This window comes from Protopterus annectens, chromosome 1.part0, assembly GCF_019279795.1.
Source record: "Protopterus annectens isolate FY-2018-M chromosome 1.part0, PAN1.0, whole genome shotgun sequence".
NCBI lineage: Eukaryota > Metazoa > Chordata > Ceratodontiformes > Protopteridae > Protopterus > Protopterus annectens.
Window position 1 is genome coordinate 615,087,992 of NC_056725.1, and position 26,220 is coordinate 615,114,211.

General features: G+C 45.5%; 1 protein-coding gene across 1 annotated transcript in view; it reads right to left on the reverse strand.

Annotated features, from left to right (window-relative positions):
* Positions 1 to 21,296, reverse strand: part of TRERF1 (transcriptional regulating factor 1) — a 1,546,663-nt gene extending 1,525,367 nt beyond the window's left edge. Inside the window, exon 1 of the mRNA XM_044060332.1 lies at positions 19,600 to 21,296. Within this exon, the coding sequence (XP_043916267.1) occupies positions 19,600 to 21,108 (1,509 nt within the window). The 5' untranslated portion in view covers positions 21,109 to 21,296. The remainder of the gene's footprint in view (positions 1 to 19,599) is intronic.
* Positions 21,297 to 26,220: the final 4,924 nt, after the last annotated feature.

The following is a 26,220-nucleotide window of genomic DNA, read 5'->3' on the forward strand; positions in this document are numbered from 1 at the left end:
TGAGTAGGTGGCTTCATTTGTCTGCAACCTGTGGGTCTTGGATCCGATATCGGATCCGAGCCGACAACTATTTATACAGCTATGGATCCGAGCTCCTAGCCCCTCCCCTCACCCATAATCCCCTGCCAACCCCAAATGACCTCAGATCAAGTTTGCCCTCCTATATATACCTAAAAAGGTATCCCAAAAGGAAAAGGCAGGAATAATACCACCATCTAACTCTTCTGAAGGCCAGGGGGAAGGAGTGGGGGATGGTTGCAGACAAATGAAGCCACCTACTCAGATGGAACGTTATGGTGAGTACATAACTTCTTAATCTGGAGTAGGGACTTCATTTGTCAGCAACCTGTGGGACAGAGTCCCCAGCTACCTGAATCTTGGGCGGCCATCATGGAAGGATGTTCCGGAGCACTGCGGAGCCAAAGGATGCTCTCCCTCTGGAAATGACGTCCAGTTTGTAGAGGTTAATAAAGGTATGAGATGAGGCCCAAGTGGCTGCCGAGAAAATATCATCCAAGGGGACTCAAGATCTGAATGCAGTAGAAGTAGATATGGAGCGAGTGGAGTGTGCACGAACCCTTTGAGGTGCGGGCCTCCCAGAAGCCACATAAGCTAGAAGGATACATTGGGAAATCCAGTGTGATAAGGTGAACTTCGAAACGGCTTTACCCAAAGTAAATTTGGCAAAGGAAATGAACAGCTGATCAGATTGTCTGTGACCAGCAGTCCTATGAATATAGAAACGCAGCTGCCTGTGCACATCAAATGAATGCAGCTTGTATTCACCTTTATTTTGATAATTAGGGAAGAAAACAGGAAGGTTAATGGACTGATTGATATTAGTTTCTGAGGCCACCTTAGGTAGAAAGGATGGATTGGTCCAGAGGTACACTCTATCCTGATGAAACACCAAGTAAGGGGGTTTTACGGAAAGAGCTTGAAGTTCCGAAACTCTTTTCGCAGAAGTGATGGCTACCAGGAATGCTGTTTTCCAAGACAGGTATTTAAGATCAGCCGAGGCAGCTGGTTCAAAGGGAGAAGTAGTCAAGGCCTGAAGAACTAGCGATAGGTCCCAAGGGGGTATGGCTTCTTTGATAGGGGGCCTGAGCAGAAAGGTACCCTTGAGGAAGGTTTTACATAGTTTAGCTGACATCAAAGGACCTGTCTCATGTCCTACATGGTAATGGGAGATGGCTGCAAATTGTACCTTGACTGTCGAACAGCTAGCCCCTTGCTGAAAAAGCCAGGTAAGGAAGTCCAAAACGGACGTTAGCGGAGCAGTGAAGGAGTCCAGATTATGATGTTCCACCCAGATGGAGAAGCGCTTCCATTTACTGCGGTAAATATTCCTGGTGGAAGGTTTATGCGCTGCCACCAAGATGGCTTTGACTGGTGAAGAGATACCGGGAGTCCTAATTAAGAGTGGAACTGGAGCAGCCAAGCTGTGAGCTTCAGGTTGTCCAGATTCAGGGTCGGTAAGCCTGATGGGTGGGATATCAGATCCGAGCTGGGATCCAGAATCCAGGGAGGATTCACCAAGTGAGACCACAGGTAAGGGAACTAAGTTTTTTGAGGCCAGAATGGGGCAATGAGGACCATTTTGCTCCCCAACCGAGAGGCTTTCTGTAACATCTTTAGCATCAGGGGTAGAGGAGAATAGGCATAAAGTAGACCGGGCGGCCAAGCATGCACTAGAGCGTCTCTCGGGGCTTCCCCTGGTGGGGGAATCAAGGCGAAGAAGCTGTCGCATTTCGTATTTGAGGGAGAGGCAAAAAGATTGCAGCAGGGTTGCCCCCATTTTGCAAAAATCCGCTTCGCTACTCTGGAGTTAGTTGAGAGACTACTCGTAAGGGGAAAGAATAGTGCGGCTGAGTTTGTCCGCCAGAATGTTGGACAGTCCCGGAATGTGCGTTGCGATCAGAAAGCGGTTGGTGGAAATCGCCCTTTCCCACACTCTCATGGCCTCTCGGCAGAGAGGATAAGACCTGGTTCCCCCCTGTTTGTTGATATACCAGACAAAGTACAGTTTTGTACCTACCATAAATGTAGATGTTCGAGGATCCACATTGCTGCAGTCCTAACTATTGGGTAGTCCGCTGTCCAGTCGGCCCGAATACCAAAGTATATGGCTGACGTCGGTCAGGGCGCATTAGACTGACGTCAGTACGTCAGGGTACTAATGCGCATGACCGACGTCATATCCTCAGTCTTTTCTTGCCCCAGATGTCAGAAGACCCTGAAAAGATAAGGCCAAAAACCAAAAACTCCCCACATATCTGCACCAAAATATATATATATATACAAAATATACAAAATCAGCAGAATATAACCTCACCTACACAACCACCCCTAAACACAGAGGGGAAGGAGGGAGGGTAAATTGGACTGCAGCAATGTGGATCCTCGAACATCTACATTTATGGTAGGTACAAAACTGTACTATGTTCTTCATTCCACATTGCTGCAGTCCTAACTATTGGGTAGAATCCCAAAGCAGAGGTAAGGGAGGCTGGCAAATCATAAAGAAGCAGGAGCTGATAGCATGCCTTGCAAAATAGCTGTGGCAAAACCAGCCCTAGACTTAGAGTAGAGAGGAAGGTGGTAATGCTTAGAGAAAGTATGCACTGAACTCCAAGTAGCTGCCTCCAAAATATCCTTAGTTGCCACCCCCCTTAAAAAAGCTGTTGAAGTGGCAGTAGCCCTAGTGGAATGCGGCCTAATCCCAGCTGGAATCTCCTTGCCATGATGGGAATAACAAAATGCAATACAAAACCCAATCCACCTAGAAATAGTTTGTTTTGACACAGGCTTGCCCTGAGAACTCAAAGCAAAAGAAACAAACAACTGCTGAGACTGCCTAAAATCCTTAGTCCTGCTCAAATAATAACGCAATTGCCTGTGTACATCTAAAGTGTGCAAAATCTTTTCCCCTTTATTTTGGGGATCTGCATAAAACGTAGGCAAATGAATAGTTTGGTTTAAAGCCACACTAGAAACCACTTTAGGCATAAAGGAAGGATTAGTACGTAATGATACCCTATCCTTATGAAAAATCAAAAAAGGCTCAACTGCCATAAGGGCCTGTAACTCAGAAACCCTTCTTGCAGAAGTAATGGCCAACAAAAAAGCAGTCTTCCATGACAAGTATTTCAGTTCAGCAGTCGCTGCAGGCTCAAAAGGTTGTAGAGTAAGTTTCTCCAACACAAAATTGAGATCCCAAGCAGGAGTAGGAGCTCTACGTGGGGTCTTATATTCTTTGCCCTCTAAGAAATTGCTTGAACAAAGGATGTGAAAACAATGGTGGGTCACAATCATAGTGAGCTGAAATTGCTGCAGCATGAATCTTAATGGAAGAGAAAGACAAACCTTTGTCCAATAACTCAGTAAGATATTGAAGAGCCACACTCAAATTAGGCTCTGAAATCTCCAAATTCTGTGCTGCAGTCCAAAATAAAAATCTCTTCCATTTTTCTGCGTACACTTTCCTTGTACTAGGTCTTCTGGCTTCCATAATCACATTTAAAACTTGTTGAGGAAGTTGAGACCTGCTGTCTTTCAAAACAGAATATGCCAGGCTGTTAGATGAAGAGAGTGAAGCTTGACATTGAGCAGACGACCGTCCTTCTGAGACAACAGATGTGGAATCAAGGGTAAAGGCCATGGAGGCTTCTTTACCAGACTCCTCAGTAATGGGTACCAGTGCTGCCGAGGCCAATCTGGAGCTATTAAAATCATCCTTGGCTTGTCTTGTCTGACCTTTAGAAGCACATTTGGAAGAAGAGGCAGAGGTGGAAACGCATACACATGAAGATTTTTCCAACTGAAAGAAAGAGCATCCACTTTCCAAGCTGTGTGATGAAACCTCTTTGTGCAGAACTTTGGCAGCTGGTGGTTTAGTGGAGAAGCGAACAGATCTATGTCTGGAGTTCCCCAGGACACTGTCAACTTTTGAAATACATGAAGATCCAGTTTCCACTCGTGGGGATCCATGATTTGTCTGCTTAACACATCTGCTAAGGAGTTCTGTGCTCCGGCAGAAACCTTGCCTGAAGAGTTAGTTGCAAGCTTAGCGCAGTCTCCCATAAAATCATTGCTTGCCTGCACAATGGGTAAGAATGTGTTCCCCCTTGTTTGTTGATGTACCACATGACAGTTGTGTTGTCTGTTAGAATCAACACCTGCCCTGGAAGAAGTAACTCCTTGAAAGCCATTAATGCAAACTGGACTGCTAACATCTCCTTCATGTTGATATGTAGATGCTGTAGTCTGGCAGGCCACTTGTCTTGTATCCACTTTCCATTGAGATGAGCTCCCCAAGCAATGTCTGAGGCATCTGTCGTTAGAATTTGACTCGCCTCTGGCCGGGTCACAGAGAGTCCCTTGTTTAGGTGACATTCCTGAGCCCACCATAAAAATTCCTTTTGAATGCAAGGTATTATTTGAATGACAGTGTCCAAATCCTGGCAGTGCTGTGTCCACACATTTTTGAGATACCATTGTAGCTTCCTCATATGCAGTTTGGCATTGGGAAGCACCAGAATACAAGATGCCATGAACCCTAAGGCTTGAAGGACTGTCCTTGCAGTCAGCCCGGACTGAAGAGATAGTTGATGGAAGTAACTGGAAAGATTCTTTTGTTTGTCCGGGGTTAAAAAGGCCATCTGGGCTGCTGTATTCAGTCTCACACCCAGAAAGCACATGTCTTGAGAGGGTACTAGACTGGACTTTATTTCGTTCACAGAATACCCTAGGCATCTTAGCACTGCTATGACATATTCCAAATGCTGTAGAAGGTTTTCCTTTTCTTGAGCCAGAATCAGGCAATCGTCCAAGTAAGGATAGATTTGAATTCCTTTTAGCCTGAAGTAAGCTATCACTGGAGCCAGAACCTTTGTGAATACTCTGGGCAGTAGATAAGCCAAAGGGCAATGCAGAGAACTGATAATGAGAATTTCCAGCTCGAAACGCAGATACTTTCTGCAACTTAGTCTTATAGGCACATGAAGGTAAGCTTCCTTGAGATCTAAAGTTACCATCCAGTGATCCTTGCCCAGCAGAGGTAAAAGTTGTTGTAACGTCAACATTTTGAACTTGGGAATGTCCAGATAAGTGTTGAGGATAGATAAATCCAAAATTGGTCTCCACGTGTTCCCCTTCTTTGGTACTAGGAACAGGCGAGAATAAAATCCTAGGCCCCTTTCTGGCACAGGAACCGCTGAATGGCCCCTATTTGGAGTAACTGAGAAATTTGCTTGTGAGCCTCTTGTCTTTGTAGAGGAGGAATGTCTGGCATGCCTTTGAAAGGAGGCAAGGTATGGAAATAAAACCTGTAACCGTGGTGAATGATATCCAGAACCCATTTGTCTTGGGTAATTAAATCCCAATTTTCTTTGAAAAGAGACAGTCTTCCTCCTAGAGGTGCCGCCAGGCGAGAAGGTACTGGCAGCTGAAAAGGCAGGTCATTGGGTCTGCTTACGAAAGGACTGACCCCTGCCCTCACCAGAAGTCTGAGCAGGTGAACTCCCTGCCCTAGGCCTAAAAGTACCTTGAGCTCTGCCCCTACCACGTCTAGACCTACCCCTAGACTGGGAATCATAAGCAGGATAAGTCCATCCCTTAGCAGGCCAATTTCTACTAAACTTCGGAGGCTGCACTTGCAAAAAATCCTTAACAGTTTGCATAGACTTAGCCTTGTCCTCCATCTTCTTTAAAACTGCTTCCACAGGCGAACCAAAAGTACAGTTTTGTACCTACCATAAATGTAGATGTTCGAGGATCCACATTGCTGCAGTCCTAACTATTGGGTAGTCCGCTGTCCAGTCGGCCCGAATACCAAAGTATATGGCTGACGTCGGTCAGGGCGCATTAGACTGACGTCAGTACGTCAGGGTACTAATGCGCATGACCGACGTCATATCCTCAGTCTTTTCTTGCCCCAGATGTCAGAAGACCCTGAAAAGATAAGGCCAAAAACCAAAAACTCCCAACATATCTGCACCAAAATATATATATATACAAAATATACAAAATTAGCAGAATATAACCTCACCTACACAACCACCCCTAAACACAGAGGGAAGGAGGAGGTAAATTGGACTGCAGCAATGTGGATCCTCGAACATCTACATTTATGGTAGGTACAAAACTGTACTATGTTCTTCATTCCACATTGCTGCAGTCCTAACTATTGGGTAGAATCCCAAAGCAGAGGTAAGGGAGGCTGGCAAATCATAAGGAAGCAGGAGCTGATAACATGCCTTGCAAAATAGCTGTGGCAAAACCAGCCCTAGACTTAGAGTAGAGAGGAAGGTGGTAATGCTTAGAGAAAGTATGCACTGAACTCCAAGTAGCTGCCTCCAAAATATCCTTAGTTGCCACCCCCCTTAGAAAAGCTGCTGAAGTGGCAGTAGCCCTAGTGGAATGAGGCCTAATCCCAGCTGGAATCTCCTTGCCATGATGGGAATAACAAAATACAATGCAAAACCCAATCCACCTAGAAATAGTTTGTTTTGACACAGGCTTGCCCTGAGAACTCAAAGCAAAAGAAACAAACAACTGCTGAGACTGCCTAAAATCCTTAGTCCTGCTCAAATAATAACGCAATTGCCTGTGTACATCTAAAGTGTGCAAAATCTTTTCCCCTTTATTTTGGGGATCTGCATAAAACGTAGGCAAATGAATAGTTTGGTTTAAAGCCACACTAGAAACCACTTTAGGCATAAAGGAAGGATTAGTACGTAATGATACCCTATCCTTATGAAAAATCAAAAGGCTCAACTGCCATAAGGGCCTGTAACTCAGAAACCCTTCTTGCAGAAGTAATGGCCAACAAAAAGCAGTCTTCCATGACAAGTATTTCAGTTCAGCAGTAGCTGCAGGCTCAAAAGGTTGTAGAGTAAGTTTCTCCAACACAAAATTGAGATCCCAAGCAGGAGTAGGAGCTCTACGTGGGGGTCTTATATTCTTTGCCCCTCTAAGAAATTGCTTGAACAAAGGATGTGAAAACAATGGTGGGTCACAATCATAGTGAGCTGAAATTGCTGCAGCATGAATCTTAATGGAAGAGAAAGACAAACCTTTGTCCAATAAATCAGTAAGATATTGAAGAGCCACACTCAAATTAGGCTCAAATCTCCAAATTCTTTGCTGCAGTCCAAAATAAAAATCTCTTCCATTTTTCTGCATACACTTTCCTTGTACTAGGTCTTCTGGCTTCCATAATCACATTTAAAACTTGTTGAGGAAGTTGAGACCTGCTGTCTTTCAAAACAGAATATGCCAGGCTGTTAGATGAAGAGAGCGAAGCTTGACATTGAGCAGACGACCGTCCTTCTGAGACAACAGATGTGGAATCAAGGGTAAAGGCCATGGAGGCTTCTTTACCAGACTCCTCAGTAATGGGTACCAGTGCTGCCGAGGCCAATCTGGAGCTATTAAAATCATCCTTGGCTTGTCTTGTCTGACCTTTAGAAGCACCTTTGGAAGAAGAGGCAGAGGTGGAAACGCATACACATGAAGATTTTTCCAACTGAAAGAAAGAGCATCCACTTTCCAAGCTGTGTGATGAAACCTCTTTGTGCAAAACTTTGGCAGCTGGTGGTTTAGTGGAGAAGCGAACAGATCTATGTCTGGAGTTCCCCAGGACACTGTCAACTTTTGAAATACATGAAGATCCAGTTTCCACTCGTGGGGATCCATGATTTGTCTGCTTAACACATCTGCTAAGGAGTTCTGTGCTCCCGGCAGAAACCTTGCCTGAAGAGTTAGTTGCAAGCTTAGCGCAGTCTCCCATAAAATCATTGCTTGCCTGCACAATGGGTAAGAATGTGTTCCCCCTTGTTTGTTGATGTACCACATGACAGTTGTGTTGTCTGTTAGAATCAACACCTGCCCTGGAAGAAGTAACTCCTTGAAAGCCATTAATGCAAACTGGACTGCTAACATCTCCTTCATGTTGATATGTAGATGCTGTAGTCTGGCAGGCCACTTGTCTTGTATCCACTTTCCATTTAGATGAGCTCCCAAGCAATGTCTGAGGCATCTGTCGTTAGAATTTGACTCGCCTCTGGCCGGGTCACAGAGAGTCCCTTGTTTAGGTGACATTCCTGAGCCCACCACAAAAATTCCTTTTGAATGCAAGGTATTATTTGAATGACAGTGTCCAAATCCTGGCAGTGCTGTGTCCATACATTTTGAGATACCATTGTAGCTTCCTCATATGCAGTTTGGCATTGGGAAGCACCAGAATACAAGATGCCATGAACCCTAAGGCTTGAAGGACTGTCCTTGCAGTCAGCCCGGACTGAAGAGATAGTTGATGGAAGTAACTGGAAAGATTCTTTTGTTTGTCCGGGGTTAAAAGGCCATCTGGGCTGCTGTATTCAGTCTCACACCCAGAAAGCACATGTCTTGAGAGGGTACTAGACTGGACTTTATTTCGTTCACAGAATACCCTAGGCATCTTAGCACTGCTATGACATATTCCAAATGCTGTAGAAGGTCTTCCTTTTCTTGAGCCAGAATCAGGCAATCGTCCAAGTAAGGATAGATTTGAATTCCTTTTAGCCTGAAGTAAGCTATCACTGGAGCCAGAACCTTTGTGAATACTCTGGGCGCAGTAGATAAGCCAAAGGGCAATGCAGAGAACTGATAATGAGAATTTCCAGCTCGAAAACGCAGATACTTTCTGCAACTTAGTCTTATAGGCACATGAAGGTAAGCTTCCTTGAGATCTAAAGTTACCATCCAGTGATCTTTGCCCAGCAGAGGTAAAAGCTGTTGTAACGTCAACATTTTGAACTTGGGAATGTCCAGATAAGTGTTGAGGATAGATAAATCCAAAATTGGTCTCCACGTGTTCCCCTTCTTTGGTACTAGGAACAGGCGAGAATAAAATCCTAGGCCCCTTTCTGGCACAGGAACCGGCTGAATGGCCCCTATTTGGAGTAACTGAGAAATTTGCTTGTGAGCCTCTTGTCTTTGTAGAGGAGGAATGTCTGGCATGCCTTTGAAAGGAGGCAAGGTATGGAAATAAAACCTGTAACCGTGGTGAATGATATCCAGAACCCATTTGTCTTGGGTAATTAAATCCCAATTTTCTTTGAAAAGAGACAGTCTTCCTCCTAGAGGTGCCGCCAGGCGAGAAGGTACTGGCAGCTGAAAAGGCAGGTCATTGGGTCTGCTTACGAAAGGACTGACCCCTGCCCTCACCAGAAGTCTGAGCAGGTGAACTCCTGTCCTAGGCCTAAAAGCACCTTGAGCTCTGCCCCTACCACGTCTAGACCTACCCCTAGACTGGGAATCATAAGCAGGATAAGTCCATCCCTTAGCAGGCCAATTTCTACTAAACTTGGAGGCTGCACCTGCAAAAATCCTTAACAGTTTGCATAGACTTAGCCTTGTCCTCCATTTTCTTTAAAACTGCTTCCACAGGCGAACCAAACAACACATCAGACTGTAAAGGAGCATCCAAAATCCTTGTCTTAACATGCTCAGCTAAGTTCTGATCTCTCAACCAGGCGTGCCTACGAAGAACAGAACCAGTGGCAGCCACCCTGGAGGAGGCCTGCACAGCATCAAAACCACATTGCAAGGAATGTTTACCCACTTGTTCAGACACATGAACTAAATCCTGCAACTCTTTACACTCAATACCTTCCGCCAGAGCATCCACCTTAGATTTCAACTGTGAAAGAAGATAATTCTGATATTTTAACATGTGAAACTGACAATTCAACGCCTCATGGCTAAAGTGGAAGAAGTATACACTTTCTTTCCCCATCTATCCAAAGCCCTTGCCTCTTTATCAGGAGGGACAGGATTTTTAACAACTGAGGCCTTCACACCTTTAGGCCCCTGAGAGACAGTTTCGGGTCTGCCCTAGGACTCTTAAAAGATACTTATGAGCTTCAGGCACCCTATAATACCTATCCGGTTTAACTGGGGCAGGAGGCAAAGAATGGATTCAGGGAAGCCTCTGCAAAAACATCTTCCACCACATTCAAAACAGGAGGTATAGCTAAAGGCCTGTGCTGGGGTAAAACAAGAATTCCCTAAGCCTTTTCCTGGAATCAGAGAAATCTTGACCTTCCCATTTAAAATGCTCCCTCATGGAATGCAGAGTCTCTGAAAATGAAAAATCCTCAGGAGGGGAAGCTGAAGGAGTAGAATCATCCACATCAGAATCAGAATAAGGAGGGTACTCCTGCAAGTCTTCAGCCAAGACTCAGAAGCCTCCGAGCATTGCTCAAAACTCTCAAACTCAGATTCCACCCTAGGCCTCTTATCAGGAGGGGGCATAGAACCCCTTATCATAGTAATCAAATCCTCTGCCATTTTAAGCATATGTTTCTTAGGCAAAGACCCTGAAGCACTAGGAGAAACCCCCACTGAAGCAAAACTCGGCCTGCCCCTCAAAGAAGCCTTGGAAACAGAAGGGGAGGCTCTGACCACCTTAGGAAGAGAGGGAAGAACAGCCACCTGAGAAGCCCCCTCAGCCTGGCCTACTTCCTGAGAGGATACATCCTGTAACAGTAAAGTCTCTCCCTGAGACTCCAAAGAAACACCTGGCAAAACCTCCGGCTCCACTGAGCCCTCTAAAGAACCGACGTCTGGGACTGTCGGTTCTTCCAGTCTAGGCTTTGCGGTTTTGTCCTTGCGTTTTTTAGCCGAAGCCGGCGTCGGAGCATCCGACGGCATTTTATAATTACAACGCTTCCCAAACACTAACCTGGCACAGTCTAACCTTCTCTTAATAGTGCGTTTGTTAAATCTAGCACAAGAGCGGCATCCAACAACGTCGTGCTCAGGCCCTAAACAAGGTATACACAAAGTATGGTAATCCCTATGAGGTATCTGTTTCCCACAAGAAATACAGTTATTCACTTTTTCTGACATCCGGTTAAATACTGAGGCAAGAAAAAACCAAAATATTCCCCAACGGGGTACTTAGCCAACTTTGATTCGGTCTGAAACTCTGGCTTCAGAAACTTTCAGAACGCCAACCTGCACTCGCAAAATTGCTTCTGCATCGGACCATGCGGCAAAAAAGACTGAGGATATGACGTTGGTCATGCGCATTAGTACCCTGACGTACTGACGTCAGTCTAATGCGCCCTGACCGACGTCAGCCATATACTTTGGTATTCGGGCCAACTGGACAGCGGACTACCCAATAGTTAGGACTGCAGCAATGTGGAATGAAGAACATCAACACATCAGACTGTAAAGGAGCATCCAAAATCCTTGTCTTAACATGCTCAGCTAAGTTCTGATCTCTCAACCAGGCATGCCTACGAAGAACAGAACCAGTGGCAGCCACCCTGGAGGAGGCCTGCACAGCATCAAAACCACATTGCAAGGAATGTTTACCCACTTGTTCAGACACATAAACTAAATCCTGCAACTCTTTACACTCAATACCTTCCGCCAGAGCATCCACCTTAGATTTCAACTGTGAAAGAAGGTAATTCTGATATTTTAACATGTGAAACTGACAATTCAACGCCCTCATGGCTAAAGTGGAAGAAGTATACACTTTCTTTCCCCATCTATCCAAAGCCCTTGCCTCTTTATCAGGAGGGACAGGATTTTTAACAACTGAGGCCTTCACACCTTTAGGCCCCTGAGAGATAGTTTCCGGGTCTGCCCTAGGACTCTTAAAAAGATACTTATGAGCTTCAGGCACCCTATAATACCTATCCGGTTTAACTGGGGCAGGAGGCAAAGAATCTGGATTCAGGGAAGCCTCTGCAAAAACATCTTCCACTACATTCAAAACAGGAGGTATAGCTAAAGGCCTGTGCTGGGGTAAAAACAAGAATTCCTAAGCCTTTTCCTGGAATCAGAGAAATCTTGACCTTCCCATTTAAAATGCTCCCTCATGGAATGCAGAGTCTCTGAAAATGAAAAATCCTCAGGAGGGGAAGCTGAAGGAGTAGAATCATCCACATCAGAATCAGAATAAGGAGGGTACTCCTGCAAGTCTTCAGCTGAAGACTCAGAAGCCTCCGAGCATTGCTCAAAACTCTCAAACTCAGACTCCACCCTAGGCCTCTTATCAGGAGGGGGCATAGAACCCCTTATCATAGTAATCAAATCCTCTGCCATTTTAAGCATATGTTTCTTAGGCAAAGACCCTGAAGTACTAGGAGAAACCCCCACTGAAGCAAAACTCGGCCTGCCCCTCAAAGAAGCCTTGGAAACAGAAGGGAGGCTCTGACCACCTTAGGAAGAGAGGGAAGAACAGCCACCTGAGAAGCCCCCTCAGCCTGGCCTACTTCCTGAGAGGATACATCCTGTAACAGTAAAGTCTCTCCCTGAGACTCCAAAGAAACACCTGGCAAAACCTCCGGCTCCACTGAGCCTCTAAAGAACCGACGTCTGGGACTGTCGGTTCCTCCACTCTAGGCTTTGCTGTTTTGTCCTTGCGTTTTTTAGCCGAAGCCGGCGGAGCATCCGACGGCATTTTATAATTACAACGCTTCCCAAACACTAACCTGGCACAGTCTAACCTTCTCTTAATAGTGCGTTTGTTAAATCTAGCACAAGAGCGGCATCCAACAACGTCGTGCTCAGGCCCTAAACAAGGTATACACAAAGTATGGTAATCCCTATGAGGTATCTGTTTCCCACAAGAAATACAGTTATTCACTTTTTCTGACATCCGGTTAAATACTGAGGCAAGAAAAAACCAAAATGTTCCCCAACGGGGTACTTAGCCAACTTTGATTCGGTCTGAAACTCCGACTTCGGAAATATTTCAGAACGCCAACCTGCACTCGCAAAACTGCTTCTGCATCGGACCATGCGGCAAAAAAGACTGAGGATATGACGTCGGTCATGCGCATTAGTACCCTGACGTACTGACGTCAGTCTAATGCGCCCTGACCGACGTCAGCCATATACTTTGGTATTCGGGCCGACTGGACAGCGGACTACCCAATAGTTAGGACTGCAGCAATGTGGAATGAAGAACATCTGACATGTTGTCCATCTGTATCGCAATAGTTCCTACGGGAAGAAGGTTGTGAAGTGCTTGCAACGCCAACAGCATTGCCGTCATCTCCAGAACATTGATATGCAGGGAGGTCTCTGTGTCGTTCCATGTGCCTTGGATTGTTCTGCCTGAGCAATGCCCCCCCCACCCGAGGCGAGAAGCGTCCGTGGTCACTGTGACGAGAGGAGGTGGAGCACAGAAGGGGCGACCTGTATGGAGGTCTGGGGAATGAAGCCACCATAACAGGGCCCTCCTGCAAGCCATGCTGATAGAGACAGGGTGATTGAGAGGAAGAAGCTGAAAGGAACATTGTACTTGAAGGGTCCACTGTAGTACCCTCATGTTTAGGCGAGCGCATGGAAGGAGTGAAATTGCCGCTGTCATAGAGCCCAGTGCCCTCAGGACCAATTCTGCGGGTGGAGCTTCTGATTGGAGGATGGCCCGCACATGTAAACTCAGATTCTGTAGTCGTTCCGAAGTGAGGTAGGCTCGCAGACTTCTCGTATCTAATCTGGCCCCTATGAAGTCTATCACTTGTGTCGGAGCAAGGGAGGATTTGTCCATATTGATCGTGATGCCTAACTGGGGGGCTAGGCGAAGAAAAAAATCTCTGGCTGAGCAGAGTAGATGCCTTGTTGGGACGGTCAGGAGCCAGTCGTCCAGGTACGGGAAGACCTGCATTCCCTGAAGTCTCAGGTGGGCCGCTATCACTGCTAAAACTTTGGTGAACACCCTGGGGGCTGTGGTGAGGCCAAAGGGAAGGACCCTGAACTGATAGTGGCTGGCTCCCAGCCGGAAGCGGAGAAACCTACTGGATCATCTGTCCATTAAAATGTGGTAGTACGCATCCTTGAGGTCTATTGAGCAAATCCAGTCGTTCTCCCACAACAGGGGGAGAATGGATTGAAGAGTGACCATTCGGAATTTCTCCTTGGTTACAGACAGGTTCAAGAGGGAAAGGTCTACAATTAGTCTCAGGTCCCCCGTCTTTTCTGGCACCAGAAAGAACCTGGAGTAAAACCCTAATCTGAGCTGGTCTGGGGGGACGGGTTGGATGGCCCTTTTTTCTAGCAGCTGCTGGATTTCTGCGGCTGCAGCCTCCCTCTGATCGGGTGGTACATCGAGGAGGTTCTTGAGTCTGGGAACATGTAGCATAGGGATTTTGTAACCTCTGGATATAATCCGAAGCACCCAGCGGTCTGACGTGATGGACTCCCATGCCGCCAGATGCCTCGAGAAGCACCCCCCCCCCCGACTGCCTCCAGAGTGGAGCAGTCGGGCAACCCTTCAGGGCTGTTGCGTGGGCCAATCAGAGAAGGATTCTCTGGACCCAAAATTTCTCGAAGCCCCTCTGCCTCTAGGGAGGCATCCTCCCTGTCCTCCTCTGCCACGGAAGGACTGGTTGTCCGGAGCTGGTTGGGAATGTTGCGATTTCCAGAATCACATCTTCTTCTGTCCCTTTTGGTTCTTGGAAAAGGACCTCTGGGGAGCAGAGAAGCAGACTCTGACGGCAGACAACGTCTTCCCGTCCTTCTCGCTCTGGACAAGTGTCTCGCGAACGGTCTTGCCAAACAAAGCAGAACAATCAAAGGGAGTATTCGCAAAGGATGCCTTGAAGGGCTCTGTGAAGTCACAATGTCGGAGCCAGGCCTGGCGTCTCATAACTAGGCCCGCTCCGCTAGCTCTAGCGGCTCCCTCAGTTGGGTGAGACAACAGCTGCATAGAGGTATTAGAAATAGATCTCAGAGTGGCCATACGAGTGGAGTGCAATTGCTTGTCCTCCGCCGACATGGACTCCAGGGGGGAAGCAGCGTATTCTTTAATAAGATCCCGCTGCATCCTGATGACATGTGCCATGTAGTTCAGAGACCTTACTTACAAGGTCGCTGAACTGAATACCCGCTTCCCAAGGTGATCCATCAAGCGCGACTCCTTGCTCGGAGGATGGACCGAGGGGCTCTCCTGAGCTAGTTCCCTCTTAGTGGCTGCCACCATCAACATGCCATCTACAGGGGGACCCTTGCTCCAGTGGGGCTGGTCTGCGGGGGGGCTCAAAATCCTATCCGGGCGCTTGGGAATTGACTCCACAGTGTCCGGCTCCTTCCACGCCCTGGTGGTCACAAGGTCCACCAGGGGGTCAGCCGGAGGGGACACCCAAGAGGTAGACGGGCTTGCTTCGATTGCCTCCAGGAACACGGACTCTTCGGAGGAAGCCTTGGGGGCAGACCACCCCCCCCTGAGCCTGAGCATTTCCATGATGTCTCCAAAGGAGACATCCTCAGGGGGTGACCGTGGGGAGCCTTCCCCTTCATCCAAGTCTGTGTCCTCTGTTAAGGACTCGGGGGAGTCCACGAGCCTCCTCTTACACTTATTCTTGCGAGGCACTTCCTCGGGGGGCTGCCCGAGGTCTCACCAGCAATGTCCTGTTCCAAAGGAACAACCTGGGACATCGAAGCAGGCTGTCCCTGTGGCCGGGTGATGGAAGCCTGACCCAGCAGAGAGGGAGTGCAGGGCGGAGCGGAGACAAGGGCCGGAGGTCTGGATGCTCTCGACAGAGCCCTCTCCACTACATCGATGGCCAAGGGGGAGCCGCTCTCCCTGGGCTCCGAAAGCCAACTCCCACTCGGATCCGATGAAGGGATCGGAACCAGCGCCGAGACCGTCGGATCCGAGGGACCAGTGTGCTCCGACCTGGACGGAGCCGAAGGCACACTGAATCCCTCGGATCCGAAGCTCGGGCCACGGCTCCGAGAGGTCGGATCCGACAATGGAACTGACAGACTCGAGGGTAGGGTCGGATCTGAAGTACCCAGTACTGTTGGCGCCGACCCATCCCCGGCTCCAATGCTGCCCAGCTCCAAGCACTCCGAACCCGGAAAGCGGGTCGGAGAAGGAGCTATCGGAGCAAAAAAAGGTGTCGAGCTCCACCCTGAAGGGGGGAGAGGCAGGAGCACTCCCATCTGCAGCTGGGCCTGGATGAACCTTCTCATCATCCGGTCCAAGTCTGCATCAGACAGGCTGTAAGTGGATCTTGACGAGGCCACCGAGGCAGGCCTGGAGTGCCGCCTCGATGACCTTCACGGAGATCGGGTCTCCTCCTGGAAGCCGTGGAGGGAGAAGCCCGCTTAGCTGTGGGGGGGCAAAGCAGAGGCTTCGGCCCGCCGCTTGTGGTGCTTCTCCCTCCGTTTCTCTCTCCTGGCCTCCCTGTCCTCCGGCACTTTAGTGGGAGTTTGAATCCCAGCTGGAGGAAGGGGGGCAGGAGTGGCCACCACCACAGGCTGGGGAGGTGCCACGGGAGTAGCGGAGGCCGAAGCCGACTCCGGGGGCTAAAGTCCCGCCAGGACCAGCTTCGACCTCCGCTCTTTCAGTGCCCTGGGGTTGAACCCTGCACAAATCGTGCATCCTGAGGACAGGTGTTCAACCCCAAGGCACCGAACACACCAAGTGTGGCCATCCGCTGAGGACAGCTTATGGCCACACTCGGTGCATTTAGAAAAAATAGGCTTTGGGACCTCAGACATGTCCCAAAAGTAAGAAACACTACTCAAACACACAAGGCCCCAAACGCAAACACACACAAACACACACTAACGACCAGCGAGGGGAGGGTAACACTAAAAAATTCAAAAAAGAACAGACTAAAAGGAAGCCTAATACACACACACACACTAATTACTGACAGAAAAAACGGGCTAAACAGATAGAATTGGAACACTTATCTCAAAAATCACCAGGAGCTCAAAATCCAGCTGACACACTCTAGAGCGGCAAACTAGATCTGAGGTCATTTGGGGTTGGCAGGGGATTATGGGTGAGGGGAGGAGCTAGGAGCTCGGATCCATAGCTGTATAAATAGTTGCCGGCTCGGATCCGATATCGGATCCAAGACCCACAGGTTGCTGACAAATGAAGTCCCTACTCCAGATCTACTGTTCAATCTCAGCCTTACTACAGGATATGTACCCAAAGAGTGGCGTACAGCAACAGTGGTCCCTCTCCACAAAGGTGGTGCCTCAACGGATCCTGGAAACTATCGCCCCATAAGCCTGACTAGCTTGGTCTGCACAGCTATGGAAAGGATCATCATGGACCTCATAAATAAAGATATTGGGGACCTACAGACACTGGATCCTACCCAGTTCGGCTTTGTTAAGGGCAGATCCTGCCTCTTAAACCTGGTCGATTTCTTTGAAACAATCACCAAGGCCATTGACGAGAGGAAGGTGGTCCACACAGCCTACCTGGACCTCGCAAAAGCCTTCGATACAATACCCCACTCGGGCATTATAGATAAGCTCACCAGCTTAAATATAAACCCCTATGTCACTAGATGGGTTGCAAACTGGCTCAAGGACAGAGCCCACACGGTTAGAATTGCTAGAGCCATGTCAGACTCCAAACCAGTTACAAGTGGCATCCCACAAGGCTCAGTCCTGGGACCTCTCTTGTTCGGTATATATTTCTCGGAGGTACAGGCCAACACGGAAGGACTGTGGCTGACCAAGTTCGCAGATGACTGCAAACTGGGTGCCATAATCGACTCTCCAGCCGACACAAGCATCCTTCAAAAGGGCCTCATAGAAACAGACAACTGGTGCCAGAGCCATGGTCTCAAGCTAAACGCCAAAAAGTGTATAGTCATCCCTTTTGGCAAAAACAAAGTGCCCACAAATTACCACATAGGTGGTAATCCATTAAGTACAGAAGAAGTAATTAGGGACCTGGGGACCCAAGTTGATAGCAATCTCTCATTTGACAACCACGTGGCCAAAGTGGTTAGAAAAACATTTTATATAGCCCACCTAATCATGAAGGGATTCACATCTAGATCAGGGGAGGTCATCGTGCCTCTTTACTCATCCCTCATCAGGCCCATAATTGAGTACAATGCCCCTTTTGGGATGTACCTTACCAGACACCTGCAGCAACTGGAAAGACCCCAAAAGTACCTCATCAAGAGGATCAAAGGGCTCAAACAGATGCCATATGCTGCCCGGTTAAAGAAACTTCAGGTCTACTCAGTGGCATACCGCCTGCTCAGAGGCGATCTGTGCCTGACGTATAAAGCCATGTCCAACCTGGAATTAATGGACATGCTGCACCTCAGAAAATCCAAATCCCATCGAGCTTATGCGCTCGAGAGACTTGAACCTCAGAACTGAAATAAATAGGACATGCTGGAGGGACAGATTCATAACCCAGAGGCTCCCTTCACTCTGGAATAAAATCCCAGCCCAGGTTAGGCAGAGTCCCTCACCGACTCTCTTCAACAGGAATCTTGATGAGTGGATGGGAGATCGTAGGTTTACCCCGGGTATCACTTCTGTGTCACTGTTAGACAGAGGCACAGTATATTAACCTCGAAAAAGGGCATAGCAAAATTAATTTAAAATGGGTGGCAAAAGCCAAACACACTCTGGCTAGGCTTGTAAATGCCCTAGGGCAGATAGCCTAGTATGAACCTATGAACCTATAGAGAGAACAACAGATAGTGAGCGAGTGACAGAAAGAAAACGAGACAGAGCGAGAGACAGTGAGTGAGTGAGTGAGTGAGAGAGAGAGAGAGAGAGACTTAGTGCCTAGCTCTCAAATTCTTTCTTCAAGAATTCAGGATTAAGCCAACAATAATGAGAGAAAAGGACCTGAAATCAGGGATAATTTTTTTAAATAAACCCTAATTAATTTAAAAAGTAATATAACAGAACAGCTGTATGTCATCATACATTTTCTGAACAAAAAGAAATATAAATCAATAATGTCTGGCTTCATTCACTGACTGTAATATTCAGTTATTTAAATGGATGGACAAAGCAAAATCAGGGACAATTGAGAGGCTGGGAATCTGGGACAATGGGAGGTTGGTTAGGGGTGGGGGTTTTAAAACCTTTCACAGTAGAAATTCATTCATTTGATCACATCTTAAATGTCAAGTCATGAAAGTAGTTGAAAGTACTGTGGACGTGCGCCCGCGTGTGTGTAAGTGAGAAAGGAAGAAAGAATGTCTGTCTGTCTATCCCTCTGCATTTAAATGTGTGTGTGTGTATCTGTGCGGACACTAAATACTTATATAACTCATATTTTGGATGGAAAATACTTTTTCCATTAACATTTACATATGCTACAGCAAGTCTGAAATATTAGGTGGAGCAACTATTTTACATCAAAAATATAAAAAAATGTATATACAAATAAAAAAATAACCACAAAACAATTTAACAGACAGTCCATTATCCAAATGCAAAAACACACTTCAGAATGGATGGTATCTGGGAAATAACAGACTGCCTCAGAACACCTCTGATTAGTCCATTATTTCCTTAATCAACGCTCACCCTCTCAGGCATTATTGTTTGTATAGTATAATGTTCTGAAAAAAGTATAAAAGATGTCACAGAATGTGTTAAAGAAATCAGACAATATATCATAGAGAATTGGAATATAACCAGTTGTTAGCCGTGTAAGATAATTTTTATGACTCGCAGAATTCCACTGTAGAGAATCACCCAACCACCACCATAATTTGAAATGCTTTTAAATGTGTTTTAATGAAAACAGCTTCTGTCAACAAAAATAAGGATAACTCTGAAAAACTGGAGGCATACCTGAGGCCAGGCAGCACATACTGCCTGTTGTGGAGGTCCTTTCCTACCTCCATCCTGATCAGTTGGTAAAACTAAAGCACGATGAGAAAAACTGTTGCTTCCAGGAAGACTAATTTTACTGAAATCTTGGCACAAATTATTGCCTACTTCAGCGGCTGAAGTGCTAGCATGAGTATCCATAGAATTCTGCAACTTGCTTTCACTCTGGACTGGTTTCTCCTGGGCAGCTGGTTCCTGTAGCTGTTGTGGTACTACATACCGATGATAAACATGTCTGTATGGCTGAGGCTGCTGCTGTTGTTGCTTCTGCTGCTGCTGCTGTTGATGATGATGATCCTGGAAGACAAACTGAGAGGACACAAAATTTAACTGAATATGTTGAATATTTGGAGCTTGTTCTTGCGTACAATGATGGGCCTGCTGCATACACTTGAGGGTAGGATCTCTGTGATACTGAGGTGGTGGCTGTGTGTGTTGTTGCTGCTGCTGATGTTGTACAGTATGCTGTAACTGGTGAACAGTATGTGGTTGCTGGTAATACTGAACAGCTGGCAAAGAGCAGAGCTGCTGTGGTTGCTGCTGGGCATCCTGCAAAGAAACATGTTGCTGCTGTTGAGTATGATGTTGCAGATAGTACTGTGCCTGCTGCATTTGCTGTGGCTGAAGGATTTGCTGGGTCTGTACCTGCTGTGTATGCTGCTGCTGCATTACAGGCTGTGCATGTGACTGCGGCTGGGCAAACTGCTGAGTTTGCTGTTGTTGTTGTTGCTGTTGTTGGTATTCATAGTACAGTGGCTGCTGCTGCTGCTGCTGCTGCTGCTGCTGCAGCATCTGCATCCGCTGCTTCTGCTGCAAAACTGCATAATTTCTGAGTGTTTGGAGTGCAAATGCTGAGTGATACCTTCCACCTGAAGATGCCTGCTGTTGCTCCTGTGGTTTCTGAGATAACAAATGCTTAACTGCACCCTCACTAGTATTGTCCAGTATGCAAGCAGGTGTCTGAAGGCTCTGTCCCATACAGCTAGCCTGCTGCATTCTATGACTATGACCGGCAAATGTCTGTGCAAATGAGTCTAACTTATGCAAAACACTACTGCTAATTTTTTGTGGCTGACTGCCAGTGGCCTGAGATGAATATGTACACTGGTATGCATCACCTGATGCAGTTGAACTTGGAGTATTCCAAAGGATGGAATTAGAAACATTATTTCTAAAAGCAATATGATTTCCTGTATTAGAATGAGACCATTCAGTTAACCTGGGAGATTCCATTGTCTCCGAAGTTTTCATACCTGTGTTCAAAGTTCCTGGAATGATGTTCTCTCTTTTATCTTGAGAAAAACAGGGAGATACAGGGGAAACTTGGGGATTTCCCATTCCCTGATTCCCATAGTTGTGATTCAAGCATCCAGTCACTGCAGGAAGGGGCTCACAAGGCTCTTGTTGATAACAAACATTTTCGGTGTTACTGGATGTGTGACTTGTTTCATACAATGACTGATCCGCCATTACTATTAGTTGAACCGCAGCCTACTGACAATGGACAAACTAAAACCTCCTGAGTTAAATGGCAGTTCTGTGCAGCTACATTCGACAGTAATGCTTTAGTTTTGGTCTTGTTGTAATCTTTACTTGACTCTGCTTCACATCTTTAGCAGCTGTATCATTCTCAATCCTTCAAAAATACAACAGCACTTAGGCATCTACAAAAGAGATAGGAGCAGATCTGTATTAAAATTCATAAATAATGTGATATCAATTGGATGCAGAGTTTTTAATCTGTATTTACTGCCTAATGTATATATAATACAAGAGAAGAATGCAGGTAGTATATTGACTGGTGTCAAATATCAAACCAGGTGTTTAGTTAGGGAATGTAAGATACAGAAAATAGGTGTAACAACTGATATCAACTTAAGTGCAATTACATTTTTCAAAATTATCAAAGCACTGTTCAGAACAGATATATTTACTCTGAAACAGGATAAAGGAAAAGTAAAAGAAAGGGCCAAACACAGAATCTTGAATTTCAAAAAGACAAACTACATCAAAATAAGAGCTAAAACAAAACAACTATGAACAAAGAAAATGCTGCTCTTTCACTCCTGTCTTTATCTTCAAAGACTGCTCTCCTGTTGTTCATTATGATGTATTTTTGGTCCCTGGCTAAAGGAACATATACATCTGAAGTGGACATTCTTTTTTAACAATTTTTACCAAGATGATTGTACACTCTTTTATAAACCCCACAGATTCAGCTGTTATCTGGAAAAAAGACAAGTCACCCTCACTATGCTTTTAAATGTGCTTTAATGAAAACAGCTTATGTCAACAAAAATAAGGATATAAAAGATGATTACTATCACAACCCTATTCACCCAAGGGGTAACGAATATTCTATGTATATATTTCCACATACAAACTTTCCAGTATAATCTTGAAGATGTTTGACTAACTACTTAACACCATGCAGAACCAGAATTTAGTATCTGAGATTTTGATTCCATGTTAGTGCTTTTGCTTGTATTCAGTGCCAGTTCATCAGAATTAACCTGCCCATTTAAAACGCACAGTTAAATAACTTGTAATGAAATCACATGGCACTGAAGACCAATTCATATTCATCGTGTTAATTTTAATCTGTTTTAAAAAAATAAATTTTAAATAAAAATTTAAAATTCAAAAGAAATCTAAAAAATGTCAGAAAAAATATATCACACTCTTGCAGTACACATTTTAACATGTTATTTATGGAAACATTTTCACTCAAACCTGGCTGTTTGGTAGTATTTAATCTAAACTGCTAGAGAAGTTTCTTATACTTCAATAAGGCTTCCTAACTTCCCCGCTTAATCTAGATTATATGTTTTCCAAACCTTAAAAAAAGAAAAAGTTTTATTTTAATTTTTTTTTACTTTTTATACTTAATGCACGATTAGGGTCATTATTCCTAATGCAATTTTTTAAATAATTTTTATTGATTATATATATATATATATATATATATATATATATATATATATATATTAATGGGGCGGCGAAAGCCGACACACTCTGGCTAGGCTTATAAACGCCCACGGGCAGATAGCCTAGTACCTACCTATGAACCTATATATATATATATATATATATATATATATATACACACACACACACACACACACACACACACACACACACACACACACACACAAAATAAAGAAAGAAATTCAATATCACATACTGTTACACAATACCAAAAATACATTGAATCATCAGAGTAATCTAATATAATTAACAAATTAAGAATCTTGGTATTTCAACAGCAATGTTTCAAAGCTATCCCAGTGACAAAGTTTTTATGATTTACAGATCTTATTCCAATCACTTCTTTTTCAGTTTTACATAGCATTGCTGTTAAAGTTAATACTTCTTTGAACAAAGGCAATGAGTTTGATTTCCAATTTTTTGTAATAATTTTTCTAGCTACTGCCAGGAGACTACAAAACATTTTTTGTTGTTTGGCTTTTACGGATAAAGTAGAACATTCATTAGTATTGCTGTCCTAGTTAAAGAACAATCATCAGACCATAACCCCTCAAAAATACTTTTCACTTCTCAATAAATACTTATTTTTTCACAGTCCATAAACATATGTGTCCAATCAGCTTTAACATCTTTACTGCATCTCCATCAAACTGAAAAAAAGTCATTTAATTAAATTTAGCAATTTTATAAGGGGTAATAAGAAGTCATGTTCTTACCATAATGTTCCATGTTAGTTGTCTTCTTCTCGCCTTCTTTCTTGCTGGATGGGTTCGGAGCCGATCCTCGGCTCCGACTCGGCCTATACTATAGCTCGAGAGCTATTTTTACCGGCTCGAGGCAGCCCTATATCCCACAATACCATGCGCTAACTCCCCAGATCTCGTTGGCAGCTAACACATAGTATAAATATATTATTATTATCCTTATTTCTAAGTACAGACTCCCTGCTGATAACACTAAAGATGCAGGGAAACCGTAAAGTATTGTATCACATGAAACAGAAGGACTCAGAGACCTTCAAGTCTGTCCAGGCTAGGGGGCAGAAGGGAGGGACGCAAGAAAGAAGGCGAGAAGAAGACAACTAACATGGAACGTTATGGTAAGAACATAACTTCTTAATGTTAAGTTGTCACTCTCGCATTCATTCTTGCTGGATGGGACAGCGTCCCTAGCACCTTGGTCCTGGGTGGCTCAATGGAACAGACTCCTGAGTACGGTGGAACCAAAGTCAGCTCTATTTCTGGAGGCTATATCAAGTTTGTAATGGGCAATAAAGGTATGTTGAGAAGCCCATGTAGCTGCTGCCCATATGGCATCTAATGGTAACCTTGCTTGAAAGGCTGTTGATGTTGATAGAGCCCTAGTTCAATGAGCCTTGGGCCTAGACGGGAGTTGCCTGTGTCTCAACTCGTAGACAAAGGTAATAATGGATGTCAACCATCTGAAAAGAGTAATCTTTGATACTGGAAGCCCTTTCTTCTCTTCAGCATAAGAGAGAAAGAGCTGATCTGACTTTCTGAGTTGTTTTTTCCTGTCTAGATAATACCGTAGTTGGCGATGAACATCCAATGAATGTAATTTCTGTTCAGCCCTGTTTGAGTAGTCTGGGAAGAAGACAGGCAAGTCAATAGAGTGGTTTAGATTTGCTTCAGAGGAAACTTTCGGTAGGAAGGAAGGGTTTGTTCTGAGCGTTACTCTGTCTTTATGAAAGACCAAATAAGGGGACGGACAGACAAGGCTTGGAGTTCCGATACCCTTCTGGCAGATGTTATGGCTACTAAAAACAGAGTTTTCCAAGAAAGAAGCTTGAGGGAGCAAGAGGCTGCGGGTTCAAAAGGAGGCAGAATCAATGACGTTAGAACCAAATTTGAATCCCATTGTGGAGGCAGATCCTTAACGGGAGGTCTAAGCAAGAAGATGCCCTTGAGGAAGGCTTTACAGAGTTTTTGGGACATAATATTTGCTTCTGAGAGCCCCACATGAAAATTAGCAATGGCCACTAATTGTACTCTGATAGTGGCTGACGATGACCCTGAATGAAAAAGCTCCGCCAGAAAGTCTAGAACCTTATGAATTGGTGCATGGAAAGGATCTAAGGACCTAGCTTGTGCCCAGAGTGAAAAACGCTTCCATTTACTCGCATAAGTCTTCCTAGTATTGGACTTATGGGAAGCAAGAATGATATCACGGACAGGAAGAGAAATGAGGGGAAGCCTGGCTATGGCTGGAAGTGGAGCAACCAAGCTGTGAGGTTGAGGGAATGAAGAGGCTGATGCAGCTTGCCCGTTAGATGGGTCAACAGATCCGGAATGGGTTCCAGATGCTAAGGCTGTTCCAGTAGATAACTGTGCAGGAATAGAAACCATACTTGTCGAGGCCAATATGGAGCAATGAGGATCATTTTGGATCTCAGTGAGGTTGCTTTCTGAATTAATTGCGGAATCAACGGTAAGGGGGGAAAGGCATATAAAGACCCCGGGGCCAATCGTGGACAAGAGCGTCTCTGGGGGGATGGCCTGGTAGAGGGAAGAGTGTGAAGAAGTCGAGGCACTTGCTGTTTTGAGGGGTTGTGAAAAGATCGCAGCAAGGTTGGCCCCACTTCTGAAATATTCTTTTTGCTACCGCTTGATTTAGAGACCACTCGTGAGGCAGGAGGATTGTTCTGCTCAATCTGTCCGCTATGACGTTGGACTTCCCGGGGATGTGCGTTGCTATCAGAAACCGTTGAGAGGAAATCACCCATTGCCAAAGTCTGAGTGCTTCTCGACATAGGGGGTAGGACTTTGTTCCGCCCTGCTTGTTTATGTACCACACCACAGACATATTGTCCATTTGAATTGCTATAGTCCCTGTGGGAAGAGAGTCCTGAAGGGCTTGCAACATTAAAAGCACCGCTCTCATCTCCAGGATATTTATGTGCAGGTGGCATTCTAATTGTTGCCATGTGCCCTGGACAGTCCTGCCCTGATAGTGCCCCCCCCACCCGATCAGGGAGGCATCTGTTGTCACCGTGGCAACTGGGGAGGGGAGAACAAAGGGTCTGCCCTGAAAGAAATGAGGGGAAACCATCCACCAGGAGAGGTGTTTCTTGCATGATGGGGTTATCAAGATGTTGTGAGTCATTGGGAGCTGTTGAAAGGACCACTGAGAAAACAGCATCCACTGAAGGATTCTCATGTGGAAGCGGGCTAATGGGAGGAGAAGGATCGCCGCTGCCATGAGGCCTAATGTTTTCAGCACTGACTTGACTTGAACTCTGTTGGACTGAAACAGAAACTGAACATTCCGCCGTATGTCTGTCACTCTTTGAGGTGGTAATGTTGCAGACATTTCTGTGGTGTTTAACACGGCGCCTATAAAGTTTATACATTGACAAAGTGACAAGAAGGATTTTGCAAAATTTATAGAAATACCTAGATTGTTGCAAAGTTGAATAGTGTAATCCCTGGCCATTATAAGATGCTGCTTGGTGGTAGCGGAAATGAGCCAGTCGTCTAAATATGGAAACACCTGGAATCCTTTTTGTCTCAGGTGAGCCATGACCACTGCCAAGCATTTGGTGAACACCCGGGGGGCTGTGGTGAGACCAAAGGG